At 41.5% G+C, this 20351-nt stretch overlaps 1 protein-coding gene across 1 annotated transcript in view; it reads right to left on the bottom strand.

The window, feature by feature from the left end:
• The window catches only part of MYLK3 (myosin light chain kinase 3), a 32953-nt gene extending 14503 nt beyond the window's left edge, over positions 1-18450 (bottom strand). The window contains exons 1-3 of the mRNA XM_018085122.3: positions 18358-18450; positions 1978-2068; positions 676-1102 (exon numbers count right to left, since the gene is read on the bottom strand). Of these exons, the coding sequence (XP_017940611.1) occupies positions 676-1102; positions 1978-2068; positions 18358-18450 (611 nt within the window). The remainder of the gene's footprint in view (positions 1-675; positions 1103-1977; positions 2069-18357) is intronic.
• Between the last annotated feature and the right edge of the window lie 1901 nt (positions 18451-20351).

The raw sequence follows: 20351 nt of genomic DNA, 5'->3' as shown, positions 1-20351 counted from the left end.
AGAGAAGGCACTGGTAGTCAAAATCTCACACAGAAGTTCCATTTGTTGGGGTTTAGTTGATAGGAGTCTTTGGTTGTGGGTTTTTGTCATTCTCTGTTATGTGGGTTTTTTAAAATTTCAATAAATGGCATTTAAATCCAGTCCTAAATAAATAATTCAAAGAAAAATGGACTATAAAAGACATATTACAGAACAACTACACAAAGAAAAGATTAGCCTGACAGAGATGAACAAACAAACAATCTTTAGGTGACCAAGACATTAAAAAACAAAACACAAAAACACTGAGGGCAAAAAACACAAGTTCTTTGGTTTTGCCATGTACTAGTAAATATCTCATATTCCTTTCACCCCCATGGTTAGAGAAACAAAGGAGTTGGGAAGGAGTGAGTGGTTTAAAATGAGCTCTCCTATGGTGGTCACCTTTCTATGTTTAATACACAGAGGCTGATGATCTAAAACCCCTCCCTCCCATCCACAGCCCTCTGACTCCTCAGCTTCACACAACTTTACTCATGACCCTTTGAGTTTTTTGCCTTAACCACTGGTCAGGTCTCCCCACTCCCATCCCAGGATGCAGGACCTGCCTCCTTTAATGACCTGGCTTTCCTTTTTTCCCTTCTAACACATGGAATGGTTTCAGATCACACAGAAAGCCACCAGCAAGGCCATTACCTGGTGTGTGTCACCTCACGCCCCGTGTCAGACATAGCCTGGGATGTGGAGGGCGCAGCTTCCCGGGATGCCGCACTCCAGGGTCCAGGTTTGTTTTCATTCTTCCCGAGTTTCTGATGCACAAGCTGCCTGTGGCACTCATCTGGGCATGGGGCTCTGTCCATATTCTGTGCTTTAGCAGGAACATTTTGGTTGCCTACGTGATCTTCATGTATGAAGGGAAGACCATTGTGTTGATTCAAAGCCTTGACACCAATGTCCTTTTGCTGAAAGCTTTGTGTTTTGACAGCACCTTCTACCACTTGCTGCTGTGCTGTCCTCTCCTTCACTTGGGGTTTGGAGTCACCTTTGTGAGCTACAGCACCAGAAGTGTTCACTTTCTCACACGCTCCCTTGTTTTCATCCAGCTTTTTCCCACTTTTTGTCTCTGAATAAAGTAATGCATTAATTACATACCCTTGAAAAAATTAATGGCACAACAGAGTGGGGATAAAGCAACCCACCACTCAAAATAACACACACAGTTAAGTACAGCTGAAAAGATAGAAAGAAACCCCCCCAAATGTTTAAAATCCTTACACCATCAAGGTCAGTCCACAACCCTATGTAGCTTTTGAGTCAGAACTGGTACCATTTGCTTTATTTTTGTCACTTCCAAAATGATGAAGCTAAATAAGGGATTGCCCATAATGCAAAGGATTCACTGACCATTTGCGAAGACAACAGCATGACAGGGCCTGCTCAACATCACATTCACCCCTGTTGCAACTCCACAGGCATCAACAAGAGATGCAACAGGGCAATGCCCTGACAGATACATCCTAAATAGGAATCCAGCCCTGACATGCCAATGAAACTGGCTGATCAAAAAAAGATATTCCCAGTGTCAACACATCCCTTTTCAGAGAGGGGGAGGAGGGAGGGCTGGCTCAGATGTATTAGGGGAGAAGAATTTATCAGGTTTGCTGTGTGATATTGGCACTATCTTCACAGTACCTCCAAACAAACTCTGCTTGCTGAATTCAACCCGCTGGAGTCCAAATAAAAAAGAATCCCTGTGCACCTAAACAGAGCTGCTGCTTTTAGTTTCTTCATCTTCTAGCTTTTTGTGGGGTTTGATTCTGGGGACAAATCATCTTTAGAGGAAGTGAGCCCAATCCTATTTTCCCAGCACAGGGGGGCAAAGTTACTCAGTTACATTTGAGTAATTCAGGTAGTGGGAAATAGCAGTCTATTAATTTCCAGTTTGTCTGCTGCACATTCTGGAGTCAAAGCCTGTAGCATGCCTGGAGTGATACATACCTTCCAGAGGCTTCTTGCTTTCAGTTTGGGTTCCTCTGTTACTAAGCACATGCTTAGGTTTTGCACCACTCTCCTCGGGCTTATCTTTGGCCTAAAAATGACAGGGGAACACAAAACCAACAGTTACAGCCAAGAGTGTTTAATTCCCACCAGGTTCCTCCAACTGTGTAGGCATTCTGACTCTGTAAATTGGACACTAACACCTCTTAACTTCTGAATTTTTAGTTACTGCTGTGTTTATTTCCTTTTTCCAATCTCTCCCTGCTTTTGCAGGCAGGCATACTTCTAAAACAAGATGACACAGATTAATACATTAGCTCATGGCTTTCCAAAATTTTCACTGTCATAGCTTTTGCCCCCGTCATCTTTACTCATATTGATTAAAAAGCATGACATGTGAGACATGAGAGAGTAGAAAAAGAAATGATACTTTATTTCTCTTGCTTTTTCGCTGGTGACAGAACGAAAAGCCACATCTCTGAATATATTGGTCAAAACCTATTTGTCTCAAGGCATCTAAAAATTAATGATTTGATCTGATAGAGGTGATACCAAAAAAGAGCCTCTAGCTTTATGGCAACTCTTGTGCATGTTCTTGACATTTCACATGTCACCTTTGGAAAGATTAAAAACAGACTTATTGTCTTCTAGAAGCAGATTTTAATTTTTAAGCAAAGTTCTTCCCCCAATTAATTTGAAAGGAGGAATCTTTCGTAATAACACCACTAAAGACTTCACACAGCAATACATTTGTAGTAAAATTAAAACTAAATAATATTTAGCAAAAAGCATTGCACGAAAATAGGAAAAGGCATAACATACCTTGTGGTTGGCATATAGTTAAAAATCTAGTGATGAGCAGCCTCCTATCCTTATTTCTACAAGCAAATGAGTAACATGTAAAATGTTTCTGCAGATAACTGATTACAAGATAGCTGCACATCAGCCCTTCATCTGTTAGTAAAAGCAGTTAAGTATTCCATGCACCAACCCTATAGATTGCACAGGGCCTCCCCACCTCCCCCTTCCCAAAAAACAAAACACCCAAAGAGTAAAAGTAGTAAAAAATCATTACCATTTTTATTACAGCTCTAAGCAAACCTGCAACAATGACCAGGGTGAACATTATTCTTGCAAAATCCTACATGCAAAGAAAGCCTTGGGTAAGTGACAGTTTAATGCTGGTGCGTTTTTCTGTCTGTTTTTAAGTAAGAAGTCAGAGGTTTGGATCCTATGAAGCTTCAATTCCTAGTCTTTTATTAATTTGACTCCAACCCCACAAAGCTTCTTCCATAAGCATTCCCATGGCATCCTTGGAATGCTGTCATGGCATCACCAAACAGCTTCACCCAGAAATGCAAGCACAGCCTCCCCACTCCCCCCACCCCAGCCAGCCCCCTGATGAGCTGGACACTGCCACGAACAGCAAAGGCTGAAAACAGAAACAAGCAAGCAGCAAGTTCTCTTCTGTGCAACCCCCAGGCAACTGTGGAGCTCTTTGGACCTGTCTGTGCTGCCATCACTCAACAGGCTGCACAGACCAGACCAAAGCTGGCACATGGCTCAGCAGGATTTGTTTCCAAGATCACCTGTGCTTTGCTCCACGTTACCCAGCTGGGTCACGTACACAAGAGACCTCACTAATTCAAGCCTAGTTCAACCTGGGATCAAAGCACAGACATATCTCAAGGTCTTATAACTGACCTTTTGCTCCAATTTCAAAAAGTGTTCATGACCAGAAAAAAAAAAAGGAGAACAATGATGGGCATATTGCAAAACTGGAGTTTGCCATAAAACTGCTTGCCCAGCAAACCCTGTCTGTTCTCCAGCCGAGGAGAGAGCCTGGGACACTGACCCCCAGCCCATCCCAGTCCATCAGGTCACCACCAGCAGGCCATTTCCCCTCTCAGTCTCTATCTGCCTGTCCACAAAACTTGGATGGAGCTCTGAGCTCCTTCCATCTCCTTTTGTAAACATGGATGTGTGTGCACGGTGGCTACTCCACAACCAATCCCACCAGTATGCCAGGAGTCCCTGTGAATCCTTCCTCCAGTATCCCTCACATGACCTCCTGTTATTTACATCCCTCCTTACTGCTCTTTTCACTTGGAAATGGACAATCTGGAAACAGAATGAGTTTATCTTCTTTCTGCTCCTCTTCCCCTGGCCATTGACACGCTGTGTGCCAGTTCAGTCCAAGGTGTAAATCAAGCAAAGGACAGTGTCTGTCTCCAGGCATTCTGCAGTGAATGCAGGCAGTGACTTGGAACAATGCAGCTTTAACCAAAAATATCAAACTTTCCCATTTCTCAAAAAACCTGTAGAACTGAAATTGGAACTGCAAGTACAAGCTTTATCCAGATTTAAGGTTGATAACTAATGCATAATTTATTGTCCTTAATACTAATGGAAACACTTTATAAATTCCTCTGTCTCCTAACAGTCCAGTTCACTCGTCAGACGCTGGCACATAAAAAAGGGAGTCCAGGAGAGCACTCAGAAAGACTGAAAAGGTACTCTGGCATTGAGCACTGCCCTGTTTTTCTAAAAGTTTAGATGTACCTTCCCATCAAAACGTTTTACAGCTTTGGTGAAAAATATTTTGATTAAGATACAAATGGACATTTTCATTTGAGCTAAATTTTCCTTACAGTAATCACACCCCTACATACAAAGAAATTCTTGGAATGAATAAACAATGAAAACAGCTCTTGCAGTTTTCCTCTCTCTCATCCCCATGGTGGGATACAAGCCACTGTGAAAAATGGAAACTCCCATTAGCTAAAACTAATTTCAGACACCTGTAACTTTTAAAAAACAAGGTTAATCTATTTCAAAACACCGGATCAGCTATGTACTGGTCTTGCTTGTTCCTCCCTCACTGTTCTCAACTATTAAGAAATCCTTAGGAACTGATATCTAGGACTTGCACGCACAAGAACTACTTGATTTCAGGAGAGAACAATGTTGATGGAGTTGATGAAGTCATAGCTGCATTGTAAAGATGCATCTAAAGACAATTTAGATGTCTAAGGACATATAAACCTGCTCACAAACACAGCCATGAGTCAGCACAGGTTTTAGTAACTGGTGCTTTGTTCAGAATTCATGCACAAGGAAATAGAAGCCTCTTCCAATAAAAAAATGCTTCACTTCCACTGGGGCCTCAATTCAGTCACTAATTTGAGTGACATTGCTGAGCTCTGAGCACTGGTAGAAGCTGAGTTTTCCTTTAGAGTAGCAATCTACTTCTCACACTTGTTACAGGACTGACTGGCACACTTCAGGAACCTCAAACATTGGACTGCAAGGCGTGTTTGGGGCTTGGTCCCCGCCTTGAGAGCCTTGCCATTCAAAGGTCACAGCAACAAACCTGTAACAGCAACACTGAAAGGAAAACCTGAATTATACATTATGCAAGAAATCAACAGGAGATCCTAAAGCCCTGATACATCATAAAGTAAAATATGAAGAATAGTAAAACTAAACCAACCTCAACAGGAATTTCCAGCAGACTCCCCTTCTTCCAGGGCACAATGCCTTTGAGAATAAAATCCACTACTTTAGAATTTTTTAATACTTCGCCCACAAATGTAATAACTTTATCCAGGGTATCAACCCTTTTCTCTATCTTTGCCAGCCTCTCCTTATGCTTTGATGCATCTAGCTGGGCAGCTTTCATCAGCTTCAACACTTCTGAGCATATGCTGTGGACGTCAGCCTGGTGAGCACTGTCCGATACCTTTAGGCCTTTCTGCATTGCATCTGTGTCAGCAGGAGCTGCTCGGGATACTGCCAGCTTGTTAATGCCTTTTTCTACATCATCAATGCCTCTGTTAACCTGCTGCAGTTTGCCTGTCAGATCTTCTTGGAAGTGCAACAGTCTGTCCATCTTTTCATTCAGGAGGTACAGCTTTTTGTCCACCGTGCTTAGATTGATCACCTTTGCAGGCTGTAACTTTGTCAGGGCACTTCCCCCTGCGAGGTCCAAGCTGCCCGCAGACATTGTGTCCAGACAGCAGGATGTCAGAGAGATTAGGCTGCCTTTTCATTAATCATAAATTAGAAAATGAGCCTCTGAAAGTTCATCTTCTTCAGCTATTCCTATACCAGACAACCTCACTTACTGGAGTCACTAGAGCATTTCATGAGATAGCTACTGCACAAAAGATTTATTTCTGTGTTATCTATTTCTTACTGGGGGCTTTCAATGATGGAAGTAATTTGGCACCAGACTATGTTTTCTTGAGCCTCCTTGACGTCACAAAACCATTTAAAATTCTTTCTCGAGTGGCTGTTGATAGGCAAGCATCTTAACAATTGCCAATGCCTGTGCAGGCCTTCGGGGGTGGAGGATTGTTTTTATGACCAGTTTTAGTTCTGTGATAATGAAAAGGTGCTAGAACATTTCCCTTCATTAAACAGGAAAACTATATAAGTAAATTTGCTGGCCTTGTGCTAAAGCTTGGAAGAATTCTGCTTTGTAGCGTGGCTGCAGAGCACCCATCATAGAACAGGGTATGCTCTTTGGGTTGGCTGGCACTTGAATTTAAAAATAGAGCACAATGACAATGATCTGAAATACGTATCTAGCACCAGCATGTCTCTGTCAACTGAAACTTCTAAAATTAAATCTTTCTCCTGGGTTATGAAAATGAACCAAGTTAAAAAAATATCAGAATGAAGGCACAGCAGAATTAGTCCAACTATTAGCAACAAAACTATTAAATCATAAATCCTGAAGGACTTGTTGCTGCCTTGCTTTTTGCTTCTGAATCACAGCATATCTCCTACAACAATTACAGTCACTAGAGAACAGAAAGAGTCACTTCATACTGCACAGCCCCCACTGCCACAGTTCTGAATGCTTTAGAAACATTAATGAATGTATCCTTACAGTACAGCACAGAAGGCGAGTCAGTTCTCTTCCACAGAGGATGAACTGTGGCAACAAGAGAGCAAGCAGTTTGTCCCATGCCAGATGTGACATTGTGTCACACGACTCTTTCCCCTTCTCCTGGGTCCCTTTTTGCTGCTGTGTGTCTGTAGAACAGGGAGGAGAAACCAGTGGGGAAACCCTGATGCTGCAGGAGTCCTGGTGAGACAGGACAATGGAACCACATCAAAGCCGTGGGCTTTGGGATGCTGAGCATCCCTTCCTCTCTGATCCCCTCCTCATTGTTTGGAGGGGGCATATGGAAGAAAAATGTCATTCTTAAAGTGAATTTCTTGTATAAGATAGAACATTCTAGACGTTAAAATCCTTAACACAGAATAGTAGCAGCTTTAAAATTACCCACTTAAGACAATGTTAAGTCCTTGCCACTCCTTTACAATTTTTACCTTTACAATAAAAAAACCCCCTATTTGGCTACATCTACCAAGGTCATCATATAATTATAGCCAACCTAGTCATCCTGTGACATTTAGAGGCCAACAACTGCCTTTACAAAACACACTAAAAGCTTTAAGACTTGGACGGTTCATCACCTTCATGGGAGAGTTTGAATACCAAGCAACAACTTTGGAAGAAAACTTGGCTTGGGAGTTGGCATTTCATGCCATGTCACTTCTCCTGACCAAAAAAAAAAAGGTATTTTAAAGTCACTGGTGTTTTTACACTGGCCTGGCATTTACTGGTATAAGTTTTATGATACATATATACAGCTCTATCTTGAAAGTTTAGAACGTTTCCAATAAAAGACTCTCAACTCTACTCTCACTGCATTTAAAGAAACCCTTCTACTGCATTTAAAGCCAAATGCCTCTAAGTAATTAATTCTTTCAAGACTGCAAACATCCTTGATGACAAATAAACAAAACAACCAACACATTAACTAAATCAAGAGTGCCTGCTGAATGTTGTCCTCTTAGGAACAAAAAGAAAATGGTAGAGTCATTAGGTTGTTGTATTTAAAGTCAGACAACCTACAGCAAATGCTTCAATAAGGAAACCTGGCCACAAAAGTCAATCCCAGTTGCACACTCAGAACTCAAGTGGCCTCTGTGTGTGCTTGTGGGCAGACAGGAGCCCTGCAAAATCCTGAATTACCTCCTTAGTTATTTAACAATTGAGAGCAAAAAGCATTAATGCTGCCCAATTGTTACTAACTCTCGTTATTAGTTATGTAACTGATTATTTAACCCTCCTCACATACAATGGACTAGTGGTAAAGGTTGTGTAAAACAAAAAGTAGGACTTCAAAAACAAAAATGAAAAAGGAAATCTCTGAATTTATATTAATTTATACAAACAGACTTGCAAGATTGCAACTGGAGGGACACAAACCACCTCTTTCTCCTCCAGATTCAGCCACATGCCCTGTGTTCTCCAGCTACATGGAACAGACTTCACCATCTAACACCTGCTCGTACAGTGCACTGGGAGATGTTTAAGACAATGCACTAGGGAGAAATCTTGCTACAAATACAATAATGCAGCAAATATTCCCTGCTAGTGTTGTCTGAGGTGCAGGAAAGATACAGCCAAAACTGCCTCCTACTCAGACACAGCTCTTCAACTTATTATACTGCTTTCATTGTGCTGTGCATCTATAAGCAACTGCAAAATTACAGGTGGGGTGAAGGACAGAGAAGAAGGAAACCTCACCTGGACCATAGTGAAAACTGTTAAACATCTATCACAAAGTTAAAGTCAGTTTTTCTTTTTTGATTTTCATTTTCTCCTCCAGTCTCTCCCCTTTCAAACTGCTGGCAAACACACAAAAAGAAAAAACACCTCTGGCACATCTAACTGGTTGTTTTGTCTTCAGGATATGCTCAAATACTGGCAAAAAAATCTTTTATTCCTTTTGCTTTGAATTACAATAGCAGGCAATTGTTGTTCAGACCAGTGATTTAGCGCCCCGTGTTTGCATCTTGCTTGACCAGCCTGGAGAGAGAATTTAGTTCCATTGCCAGTCTCAAGCCTTTCAATACTTACCAAAAAATAAGGGAAAAATCCTAAACTGCCTGACTCCACATTACAGACAAAACAGAAAGCACATTGTTGTGACAAGTGCAACAGCCAATTAAAGTCACTTTTTCTTTGTGTGGAGCTATTGCTTATAATGACAATTTGCACTTAGATACTGCAACACACGGTGCTGCATCTTCAGTACCCCCCAAATGACACAAAGTGTTGTATGAGCAACAAATACTGTGAGCAGTGGGTGCTGCAGGACCTCTGTAAAGGGCAGAGTTGTGCTCAGTCACCCCAAGTTGCTATTGCCAAAACAAACTGGGGATCCACGAGACTCCACCACAGTCTGGATGTAATTTGAATACAGTTTCTGATAAAACTGGTCTCCTGTGGATTCCTGCTCATTTCTTCCAGGTAACAAAAATTGAGCACTGTGATCTGGAGTGTGTAGGCAACTGCCTCTGCTCCATTATCTGCTGAACTGAAATGAACTTCTCAGATATCTTTAAAATACCTCCAAGGCGTCAAGTATCTCAGGAATACAGAGAAAAGGAACACAAACGCTGCAGAACCAGAACTACAAGTGACCTTGAACTGATGATGTCAAAGATACTTCTATTCTCAAGGGGGGAATGAGAGTTTATTCTTCCTTGGCTCAGACCCCACACACACCCTCCCAGTTGTAAAAGAGAGATGTCAGAAAACAAGAGAAAAATTCACATTCAACACAAAAAATCCATCACATGGCAGTTCAGTTATGATTCCTCCTTGCTAGCTCTGACCCAAAGGAAGAAAAAAACCCACAAAGATGGGGTGAATAGAAAATAAAAAGTACAAAATAAATAAATAAATCCACAGCATGTACTAAACTGACAGCAGAGGCTTATACCCCAAACAAGAAATGTCACAGAGGTTAAAACCAGCTGCTCAAACAGATCATCTCATTATATTGTTGCATTGCTTCCAACGACACTGTAAAACTAGAGATGGCTGAGGGCATGTAGGTAAATGAAAAAATAACTTTTTATATGGCCTATGAAAAGTCAAAGCTTAATAGAAAACTTGAAGGCTTTGGGAGAAGTCTGCAGGGGTTGCAATGTAACAGAGTCCTAAGGAAATAGAGAAACTCAATGTGGCAAAACCTTGGGAGCTTACAAAAGGGAAAACCAAAGTAGATAAGCTAAAAACAATCTGGCTACATCTGCTAAACACCACTCAGGCAAAAAAATACTATCAAATATCTTTTACGTATTCAGAAAACAGATGTCAAGTTTTTCAAGTTACACTGGAAATCTACTTAATCTGCATCTAATTGATGCAGCTCATTAACATACACTAGCTAAATTTTTCCCCCAGCAAATGAAAAGCTAATTGAACCTTTTAAGGATACCCAAACTTTTAAAAAATTAAACCTAATTTCTCATGAACAGCACAAAAGGTAATAAATTATGTCCACAGAGTAATGGTGTAGCAACAGAGCAATTCTCACAACAATGACAAGCACAAAACAGGCACTGGCTCTAATTTAGAGGAATAACTTCCAAGGACAAGATATGCCATAAAGTCTGGATAAGTCCATCTAGTTCAGTGGTTGGGTTTCCTGCTGAGACCAGATTGTAGTAGGAACTAGACCACAACCTGACACTTGATGTTATCACTCATGTTGGCTGATGGTTGAAATCCACCTGCACAGTAAAAGGGTCTCTGAAGCACTGCTGGCATCCCCAAGTGACCCTGCTGTGATACAGTTCAATATTGCCTATTTCTGTGTATTTATGAGAAAAAACTGTTAACACAGTACGTTAGGAAACACTCTTTCAAGTCCTGCCTCCTTCCCCCACCTCCATTTTACTCCTTTTTCAGACACCTGACCCTAAGGACAGCGCTCCCAGGCAGTGGCACAGCTAAGGATAGGTTACTGATCCCAGGTCATGTGCACCATTGTAATGCATCTCTGCCAGGCAGCTGACAGCAGAGAGCTGAACAGATCAATTATGACATTTCATTTACATCAAAGAGATGAGATTTCTAGATAACACTGTTTACCATTTGCACACATGGCTTACCAAGATTCCCAAAGTCCTTCCACCAGGTGACTTTGCCTCTCAGGAGGCCAACAAGAGCATCTGCTGCCCATCCACATTCACTCACTCAACCCCAGAGCTTATTCTTGCCACCAAGTCTGTTGCCCACAGAAACTACACTAAGAAGCTCATTACTTTTAATTTTCATTCTTTCAATTTTTTATCTTTTTTTAAACTGAAGCAGATACTAAATTATTTAACTAACTTGGTCCAGAAGAGTGGTAACTGGCAATGTTTCCCTGGTATGGTGATAAGGATTCACCCTCCCACCCCTCCAGCCCCACCACCACAGAGCTCACCCTTGGAATCTGAACAGAAAAGTCATGTTGGTCACTCTGCTTTCCCTGAATTTCAGTGATTTTGCATCTAATGCAGTCAGTTCCTCATAAAACCTGCTGATTTTAAGGGTCAGCCACTAAAGCCACCCTTGGATTCAAGAAGCCTCTCATTTACAAGATGCTTTCTCACTGCTCCAGGGAGCTCAGCAGAGAACCCTGAAGCCCATTTTACACCTGCCAAAAGCCCTTGTGCCTGTGGCAGTTTGCTCAGGTACAAGTTATGGTAAGTCAGCAGGGATCTGCCATAACACAGAAGAGTAGCCTGGGCTGTGCAGTAATACCAACAGGAATAAAATCTGCAAAAGCAAATTCTCATCACTGAAGTGATGTGATAGGGCCTCTCAGGACACATAGATAGGGAACAGACCTGCTGCACAAGAAAGGGTTATTTCCAGACAGTCAACTTTTCTGAAAAACAAACTTGCATAATCCAGAACTTGCTCCAAAACACATTAAAATCAGCACAATTGTTCTTGCTGACTTGAAATTTGACTGGCTTCAAATCAAATCCCTCAAAAAGGGCTCTGCTTTGCCAGAAGCACATTTTTGTTTGAGAAGAAGAAAATCCCCACACTGCACCGTGCTTTGTGCTGTCTTCTGCTCCCTTCCTGCTTTGGAAGATCTTTGTAGCTTCAAGTTTGAAAAATTACCACAGAAATGTATGCTCAGAGCTGTACTAACTTGTGAATTTGTAACCATCGTTTCCATCTTCACCTTTCTCACCACCACGACTGACAATTGCTGTAGGAATATATTTTAGTACTTTCTTTGCTTCTCCACTTATATTTCCCAAATTGAAAGGCAAGAATTCTGTCCCCCAGCTACCCTTCTGCCCTTTTCAGTTACTGACTGAGGTAAGATCCCCTTGAGCACAATTTTACGTTGCATTGGTTTCAGTCTTCGACAGGTAAAACACACAAGCACCTCAAATCATGTGGGATTGCACTGGAATTTAAGTGAACTAAGTGTCCATGGCAAGGCAGCCTCCAGCCCCACAAACCCTCTGACTGGACTTCTGTGTCCCTTGGCTACTGACACACACCCTGAGAAACTTTTCCCAAGTCATTGTAGAAGATGTTAGTGCCTTCATTTCAGGCCTTGTGTAAGCTGGAGTCTCAGTTACTGATTTTTTTCCTCTCACTCACATTCCCACCTGACTGCTCCTGTTGTGGTACAACAAACACCAAATACTGTGTTCACTGTTCCTTGCTAATAATGGCCTTTACTGGAACCTAACAAGGGGGTATTTTTAATTTATTTTTTTTTTAAATAAGAACACTTCTTGAAAGTGCTATTTCCCACTAATAACCAAAACACCATGTTAAGGAAATCCTGCCCTATACTTATCTGCCCTATAATGAAGTCTGTTACATGCTATATTCACCTGCTGATTTAGATCTCTCTGACATTTTGCTTTGACGTCACTCACAAACACAGGAATAACTTCATCACTTCAGGCTTAGTCTCAACACAAACTCTGCTTTGAAAAAGATTCAGAATAAAAGAGTTTGTGTACAGAAACTGATTGTTTTGCAAACTTTTTTCAGTAATCAAATACTCACAGAGAAGCCACTTGCACTCCTTTGGGTGAATGTTGAAATGTCTGGCAAAAAACAGAGAAATTGCTGCATCCATCTAAGTTGTGCAAAAGATCTCCAGCTAAACTTATACTGGTTTTCATCAACTTAGAATATGCAGGAAACAAACAAAAGAATGTCATATCCAGAAAAGCTTGTCTAAAAGAACATTATCCCACATGTCAGTGGAATTGCAGAAAGCAGCTAATGACAGGAATCAAGCTTCTCAGAGCAAGGCATGAGAAGGCAATTTTTAAAGTTTATCTCTCTAAAGCAGACAGATTAAGAACAGTTGGGTGTGAGTTAGAAGCTTTGAATTTGGGCTCCAGTGGTATGGCTAAGCACAGTGATTCATTTTTCCACCTGAAGTTAATTTATCAGTACAAATACCTGGTAAGAACAGAAATCCAGAGCACATTTGGTGCAGCCATTTCCACTCCCAAGACAGTAAGTAACCCCTAGTGCTTCTCTGAAAGACTTCTGTCAGAACTCATGAAGTTTTGCTTCTGAGCCACCTTGCTACCTTAAATCAACAGCCAGCAGACTTCAGAGTATTAATTTTAAGCAACCACATAGACATTTTGCTGCCCTCATAAAAGGCTCCTCAATTAAAATTAATAAACCATCGATTTTGGAATTCTGCTGTTAGATCAGTTAAATTAATCTCCAGATGCATTGCAGAGACAGCTGCAGTGTAAACCCAGACACACTGATTATCAGTGCTAGACTACAAAAACAGCCCCAAGTCCTGGCACCACAAAGCCAAAATCACTCAGAGGAAAGCAAGGAAATAACACTGCTGATAAAAGATCCAGGATATAAATGGTTTGGATTTCATATTAGTTGATATCAGGAGTATTTGTCACTAAAGGGTAGTAGGGCAGTTCCACTGACAAATATAGTAACAGTACATCAAGATCTCCTCAGTGTGAGAAATTAGGAGAGTAGTTAAAACTCTGGGCTGGATGCTGGAAAAGGCTGCAGAAATATTCTGCAGAGGTAAGCAAGTTACAGCTGGTAAGAGTCTGTACACACAGTCCCTGAAAATGGTGAAATACAGAGGTCCCTCACTCTTGTTCAGCCACAGAAAGAAGGACAGGAAAATTCTGAAAAAGTCTGTCTGAACTGAATCTAGTAAAGACTGGATCCTATGAAATTCTGCATTTCCCACCCGGATAAAAGGTCCCCAAACAGGCTCAGTGGCCCACAGCAATGACTGGCAGCTTTCTACCTGCCTTACCAAAACAAGCCATCACTGATGGAAGGACAACTGCCTCCTGGGGAGGGATGGCCTGGTAACTTGTGCCAGTGTTTTCCCAGGATCAATGAGGTTGGAAAAGACCTCTGAGATCACAGAGTCCAACCTATGACCGAACACCACCACGTCAACTAGACCATGGCACTAAAACTGATAATTTCTAGCCCTAAGACTGATAATTCTGTATGAGGCAAAACCAGAAACAATAAGGTCAGTCAAATCTGTAGTAAACTGTTTTCTTTGTATAGCAAGACAGGCCAAGGAAGATGCAATTCAAGGTGTGCTGATTCCCAAAGAGGTGCTGAGAATTATCCAGGACCCTGAAGGTTCCCACACTGGGCTTCTGGTGACTTCAGCTGAAACTGGGAACAGGAACCCACCAGGAGAATACTCTGAACAGAGATATTTATAGAAAAAAGGCATTTCTTTTTAACTCTACTCAGCCCCATACAATACCAGTGAATGTGCCAAGACAGTGCTGGAAGGAATCAGGTCTCTGAAAGGAAGCATTCAGGACCTGAAGTCAGACACATGCCCAAGATGGATGAGCCAGAAAGCACATGCACTGCTCAAGCCTGAACAACAAAACAAGGACACAAATGAGTGAAAGGTGAGCCACAAATATAGAAGACAACAGCAGGAGGAGCAGCTTGCTCCTGCTATCTCAATTCAGCCATGGATAAGGTGAAAACAAACCTGGTTTGTAATGTCAGAGACTATATATAGTTTACTACTCTAGTTTCTGGGATATGAACTGTCTGAAAGGATACTCAATAGAATATATTTAGACTGCAGACCACTATTCACTGGTGCAAAATTTAAATCAGAGCACATGACATCTTTCTCCTGAGTTCCTGCAAGGCCTGGAAGACAGTGCTAACAACCAAGATGCTCAGAAACTTTCAGACCATGTATTTTTTCTAAAAGTCCCTATCCTTCAAAATGGGTTACCATTTCCATTCATTTTTTTTCAGTCTGTCTGCCTTCCTGCTAGCTCTCCATAGCAGTGTGCACAGAGCCTGCCAAGACTCTGGACCCTGGGATGGTCATTTAGTTCACACACTGCCCCAGAGCCTGGGATCCCAAATCTGCTCTGCAGAGGAGAGGAGTGACTCCCCAGGTAAACAGGAGCCTGAACTGCAGGTGTCAAGGCTTATCCCAGCAGCTCTGTACCCCAAGCATCAGCTACACAAAATGGGAGGCAAATGTTCAAAGAGATTGAAACAAAGGTGATTGTTGTGCAGTGCAAGTCATTCAAAACCAGTCACATGAAGGTCAAGACGTGAACCAACAGTACCTGAGGAGCTCCAAATAACCCTACACAGGATTCCCAGAAAAAAAACAGGTCTGAGTAGAAAAAGTAGCAAGATGTTACCCAAAAAAAACCCCAAACCAAACCCAGAGAGTGGAATGCATACCCCCAGCCACAAACACGAAGTAGGAGAGGAGCATCAAGATTAGCTTATGGTGAAAGACTACATGACTTCAGATATCTCATTAAGTGGCTGTGTCCTAAAACAGCACTCAGGTCCAACGAGTCAACAGAAGAAAGACAGCAGCACCATCAAGGTTAAAAGAGTGATGCAGCTGATCATCAAAGCTGTTCAGCTCAAGGAAATGAAAATCCTAAAGGAATTATAAGAAATTTGGTCTTCAGGCACATGTTAGAACACTGCTATCACTGCCAATTGATAAGTCCAATTAAAATCAGAAACACAAAACGCCTCATCTTATTGCTTGAGCATGAACTACCCCCTCCACTGTACCTCTGAGCAATAACACAGATTCCCAAGCAATCTGTAAACACACACACAGGCCACTGTTTACAGAACTGCCTGGGGTTGTGACTCCTTCCATAACAGCCCAGTCAGCTGAGCCAGGCACTCAGCTGAGTACAAGCAGGCAGCTCACCAAGTACCAGCCCAGGAGACTGCAGTCCACAAACATGCAAACAAAAGGTTCCACACTGCAACCACTGCAGTCAGAACCACACGGACACATCCTGTTGGAACAGGCTCAAACCCAACCTGTAGGTTGACATTCTACAGGAGAGAAGAGCTTTCACTAGGGTTAATATTAAACTTACAGATCAGAGCAGTTCTCACCAACTTTATTAAGATTGCACACATGGTCCAAAGCACTATTCATCCTTACATGCTCTCTCATATCCTCCAAAAGCATCCTTCTCTTTATAATGTTCTATGACTTTGAGTAATAGCTTTGTGAACAAAACAGAGAATGATTTTCCAAGAGAATAACATGAGTTTGGTCAACTGGCCAGAGTGATGTAATGCAGTGCAAAACATCCAAAACAAAGTTGGTTTTGATTCTTAGCTCACTGAGAACATGGAAAGCCAATAAATCAAACTAAATCTAACATAACATTTACCTGTGGACCTTAATGTCATTTTCACAAGAGAAGCACCATTATCACTAGTTTTACAGAAAAGGAAATTGAAGTAATGAATATGAAAGAATTATTCAGTCACCCAGCAGATCAATTACAGAGAAACAAGATATTCTGAATCTCATTATAGTCTTCATTTTACTGCAAAACATTAACTTTCACCTGCACAGAGCCAAGTCACAGAATGCCATATAGACAGATAACAGCAGTCGACTTTTTTTCCCCAAGACATGACTAGTCCAAAAACCCCTGGCTTGTTTGCTTGGATGGTTCTAAGGCCACTCTCTGTAGTCCTTCTGGAAATACCTTTCATTTGCACTTCTTCAGAAATAAGCACGAGAAAATTTCACATATTTCAGGCTAATATCTTTGACAGAAAGTTGAACACAAACAACTTCAACATATCATTATCTCTTCAACACAAAGAACAGTTGAGTAGTATATCCAAATTAATAGACCAAAACATTTTCCTGCTATGTGGCTGTAAATATACAATAAATCATGTGGCCACAGGAATATGAAACGTGTCTGGTCTTCCTGGCCATTTTGTTTCTTATGTAATATATGATAACAAAAAAAATCAAATTGTACTTTGGCTATATTAAATCAACTACATGTCATTACATTAGGTGAATTTAAGACTTTGAAGCAATATCCTGCTTGTTGAAATTAGTAGATATTTTGTCCCTTTCTTCAGCTGGCCTGGAATATGGTTCATTACTGTTGATTTAGTTCATTTACTCCATTGATTCTTAAAAACAAAGCTGATTACAAATACAAGCTCTTCAAGAAAACCCATTACAGCTATTGTTGAACAAAATACATGAGGAAATCCTTTCTTCAAAATTTTGAAAGAGAACAGTCTTAAAAAACCCACAACAACCTGATCTATTCTAAATTAAAATGCAACTCCTACAATTGCTTTTTTTAAAATGACTTAAACATTATTATATGTACATGGCATTCTTCTTAAAGAATGCTTAAGTCCATTTTCTGCCACTGGCTTTTCAGCAACTCAAAAAGTAGGTAAATACAAACAAACTGTAGAAAACACTTTTCCTAGACTTCCTTCAACTAGTAACCAAAATTTAACTTCACAGACAGCTTGAAATCACAGTGGGTTTTGATGAACAGCTTACAAAAGTAGAAAGGCAGATTCCCATTCTCTCTTCCACCAGTGGCTTCTCTGTGTCTCTGCTCTCACAGGGTCGGTCGTGGTTAAGTTTTGGGAGACAGACTCTCTTTGGCTTTGTTTTCCTCAGACTTCTGCACAGCGGGGCTCTGCTCCCACAACTTTCCAGGACTATCCCAGAGCACCCTTTGAGGTACTGCTTGCCCACTGATTGCACTGCTTTTACCACAGGTCAAACGGGCTCACGCAGGATTTGGCTCCTCATGAAATCACCTCAGCGTGAGCCTGCCCGACATGTTCACTGTCTTAAAACTCACAGACATGAAACAACTAAAGCAAAAAGCTGTACCAACTGACCTCCACATAATCTGAATGTCAGCCTGGAATCCTATACGACAAATTCCACTCAGAATAAAAGTTTTAATGTGTCAAGGCTCTCCTGAAAAGTAAGTTTATTTACAAAGGCAAAGCCTGCACTCATCATTTCAGAAACACCTCCTTGACACTGGCAGGTGTTCTGCAAGCCAAGAGACTGCACAACCTGGCCAAGAATGTCAAACACACGTAGCACCTCACCAAAGGCACAGAAAGCAAAACTGCGCCATCCAGAAAGTTTTCCCTTTCAAACTTGGCTCACAATAAAGCTCTGAGGAGTCCCTTACCGTGAATCTCTTGATGTAATCAGAAACACAAAATCCTCCCATGCTCAAACGAAGGGATCTGTGCAGGGAAGATTCTTGATATAAAGTTCCCATTCTGCTTGGCTTGTCTGGTGGTCACCCAGGTAGCCACAGCCTTTTACTGAATAAAGCTGCACAGCCTCCCTGGGTCTTGCTAGAATTCTGCTTGTGTGATAAACCAGGCATTTCATCTTATCTACCCCTACACCAGGCATTTCAATCATTTCACTGCCCTATCAGCAGTACTAAGTTCTATCTGTATCCCAGCAGCTCACTTCCTGAATCCCCGATAACAGATGCTCCAGAGCACGGAAACAACACGAGATGACAGTCACATCTCGGCAGTCACTGAACAGTTCCTTCTTTGCATTTCTCTGCTCCCTGACTTATTTTCGTCCAGTTTTACTTTGCTTTGGCTGTGACTTAAGGACAGCAAGTTTCCTTCAGCCAAGCAGCGACAAAACTGTCACTTATCCAGCTGCTGTTCTTTTTTCCAGTGACACTGGTAACTGCTGCAGGATATTTGCTTTTATGTAACAGGATTTTTACACGTGAGTGTTCCTTGTATTTCCAATTTCTTAAGCACAGAACAGAGGGAACTATGAAAGGACACAAAAGGACCATTCAAGAGGATTCATCCTCTGTCAGAACTCTCATACCTATTTAAGCATTAGCACTGTTTCCAGTCTGATGCTATGCTCACAGAGCCATTCACTTCAGTCTGTAAAGCCCCTTACAGCCAAACAAAAGTACTTACACAGGTGTATGTTGCTATGAAGTCCATGTAGATGTATTTGTGAACCCCTAGATTTAGAATATTTTGGGGTTTTTTTTCTACCTACACAGATTATTATGCAGTCATAATGCACCCAAATGATGTTCCTCGTGCATTTGGTCCTTAACTAATGAATTCCTTTTTATTTTGTTCAGTGTGAGACACACTTTTTTTATCAGGTTCTTACCTATAAAACTGTGTCTGTGGAGGACAAATATACAAAGACAACAGACACAAAGATGCTGGGTGACCTAAGAAGAAAAGTAAGGTCTGGAGAAGAAAACCTACTTTCAATTTTAATCTGTGCTGTGCCTTCTTATCCCACTCAGCCAAGAAGTTGTAATAAAATTATCTCTGATTACAAGCTTCAAGTGATCTAACATTAAGCTGAATCACATCAGGCATGGGAATACAAAATGACAGCCACTCTCTATGGACGTGCCTTTGAGCAGGAGGACAAGCCACCTCAGACAGCAGTATCAGGGCTTAGCATGGGCCAAGTCTTCACTGCTTAAATCAGAATAGAAGTGTGTTTTACCACAGGATGAGTGCACATGCACTCTGCCCTGGAACAACCAAGTGAGCAATGGAGACAAGATACTGTACCTTTATCATTATGATCTAAGAGATGTCAGGTCCAGAGGTGTGGGTACAGAGCTGGCTGCCCCTCTCACAGCAAAAACAAGTGTTTTGTTTCCACTTGGGTTTGGACAGCAAAATAACAAATATGCTGTTAAAAAACAAAATAAAGCAAACATAAGTACAGACAAAACCAGAAAATTAGGGTGAGTGAGGAACTCTTGCAGGGCAAAAGCCAGGGAGGAGATGGCTGTGCTGCTGCAAGTATTTTTACTGCTTGGCAGGGAATGTTTTTCAGGCTATCCAACAAACGAGTGAACAGGCCAGGGGTCACCTGGGGTACAGAACGATTTGAGCACAGCTCAAAGAGATGAGATAGTTCCCCAAGAGATAACTACCCATTATACTGGTAAAGGGACTAGTCCAAGATCCTGGGAAAGGAACATGGGCAACCCGACAATGCCCGAGATGCTGGAGTTAAACCTCCAGAAATGTGAGGCCAGTCTCGACTGCCAGAGCCCTGCATAATTCCCAACTCCATTTCTGTGCTTTGGCTTTTCCACCTGTAAAACAGTTAGCCCTTCCTAGCTAGAATATTCTCAGAGGCTTTAGAATCTACTGT

Source organism: Manacus vitellinus, unplaced genomic scaffold, assembly GCF_001715985.3.
Source record: "Manacus vitellinus isolate BGI_N305 unplaced genomic scaffold, ASM171598v3 scaffold_10_pilon, whole genome shotgun sequence".
NCBI classification, from domain to species: Eukaryota; Metazoa; Chordata; class Aves; order Passeriformes; family Pipridae; genus Manacus; species Manacus vitellinus.
Note: the sequence above shows the minus strand (reverse complement) of the source record. Positions and strands in the feature narration are given on the sequence as shown.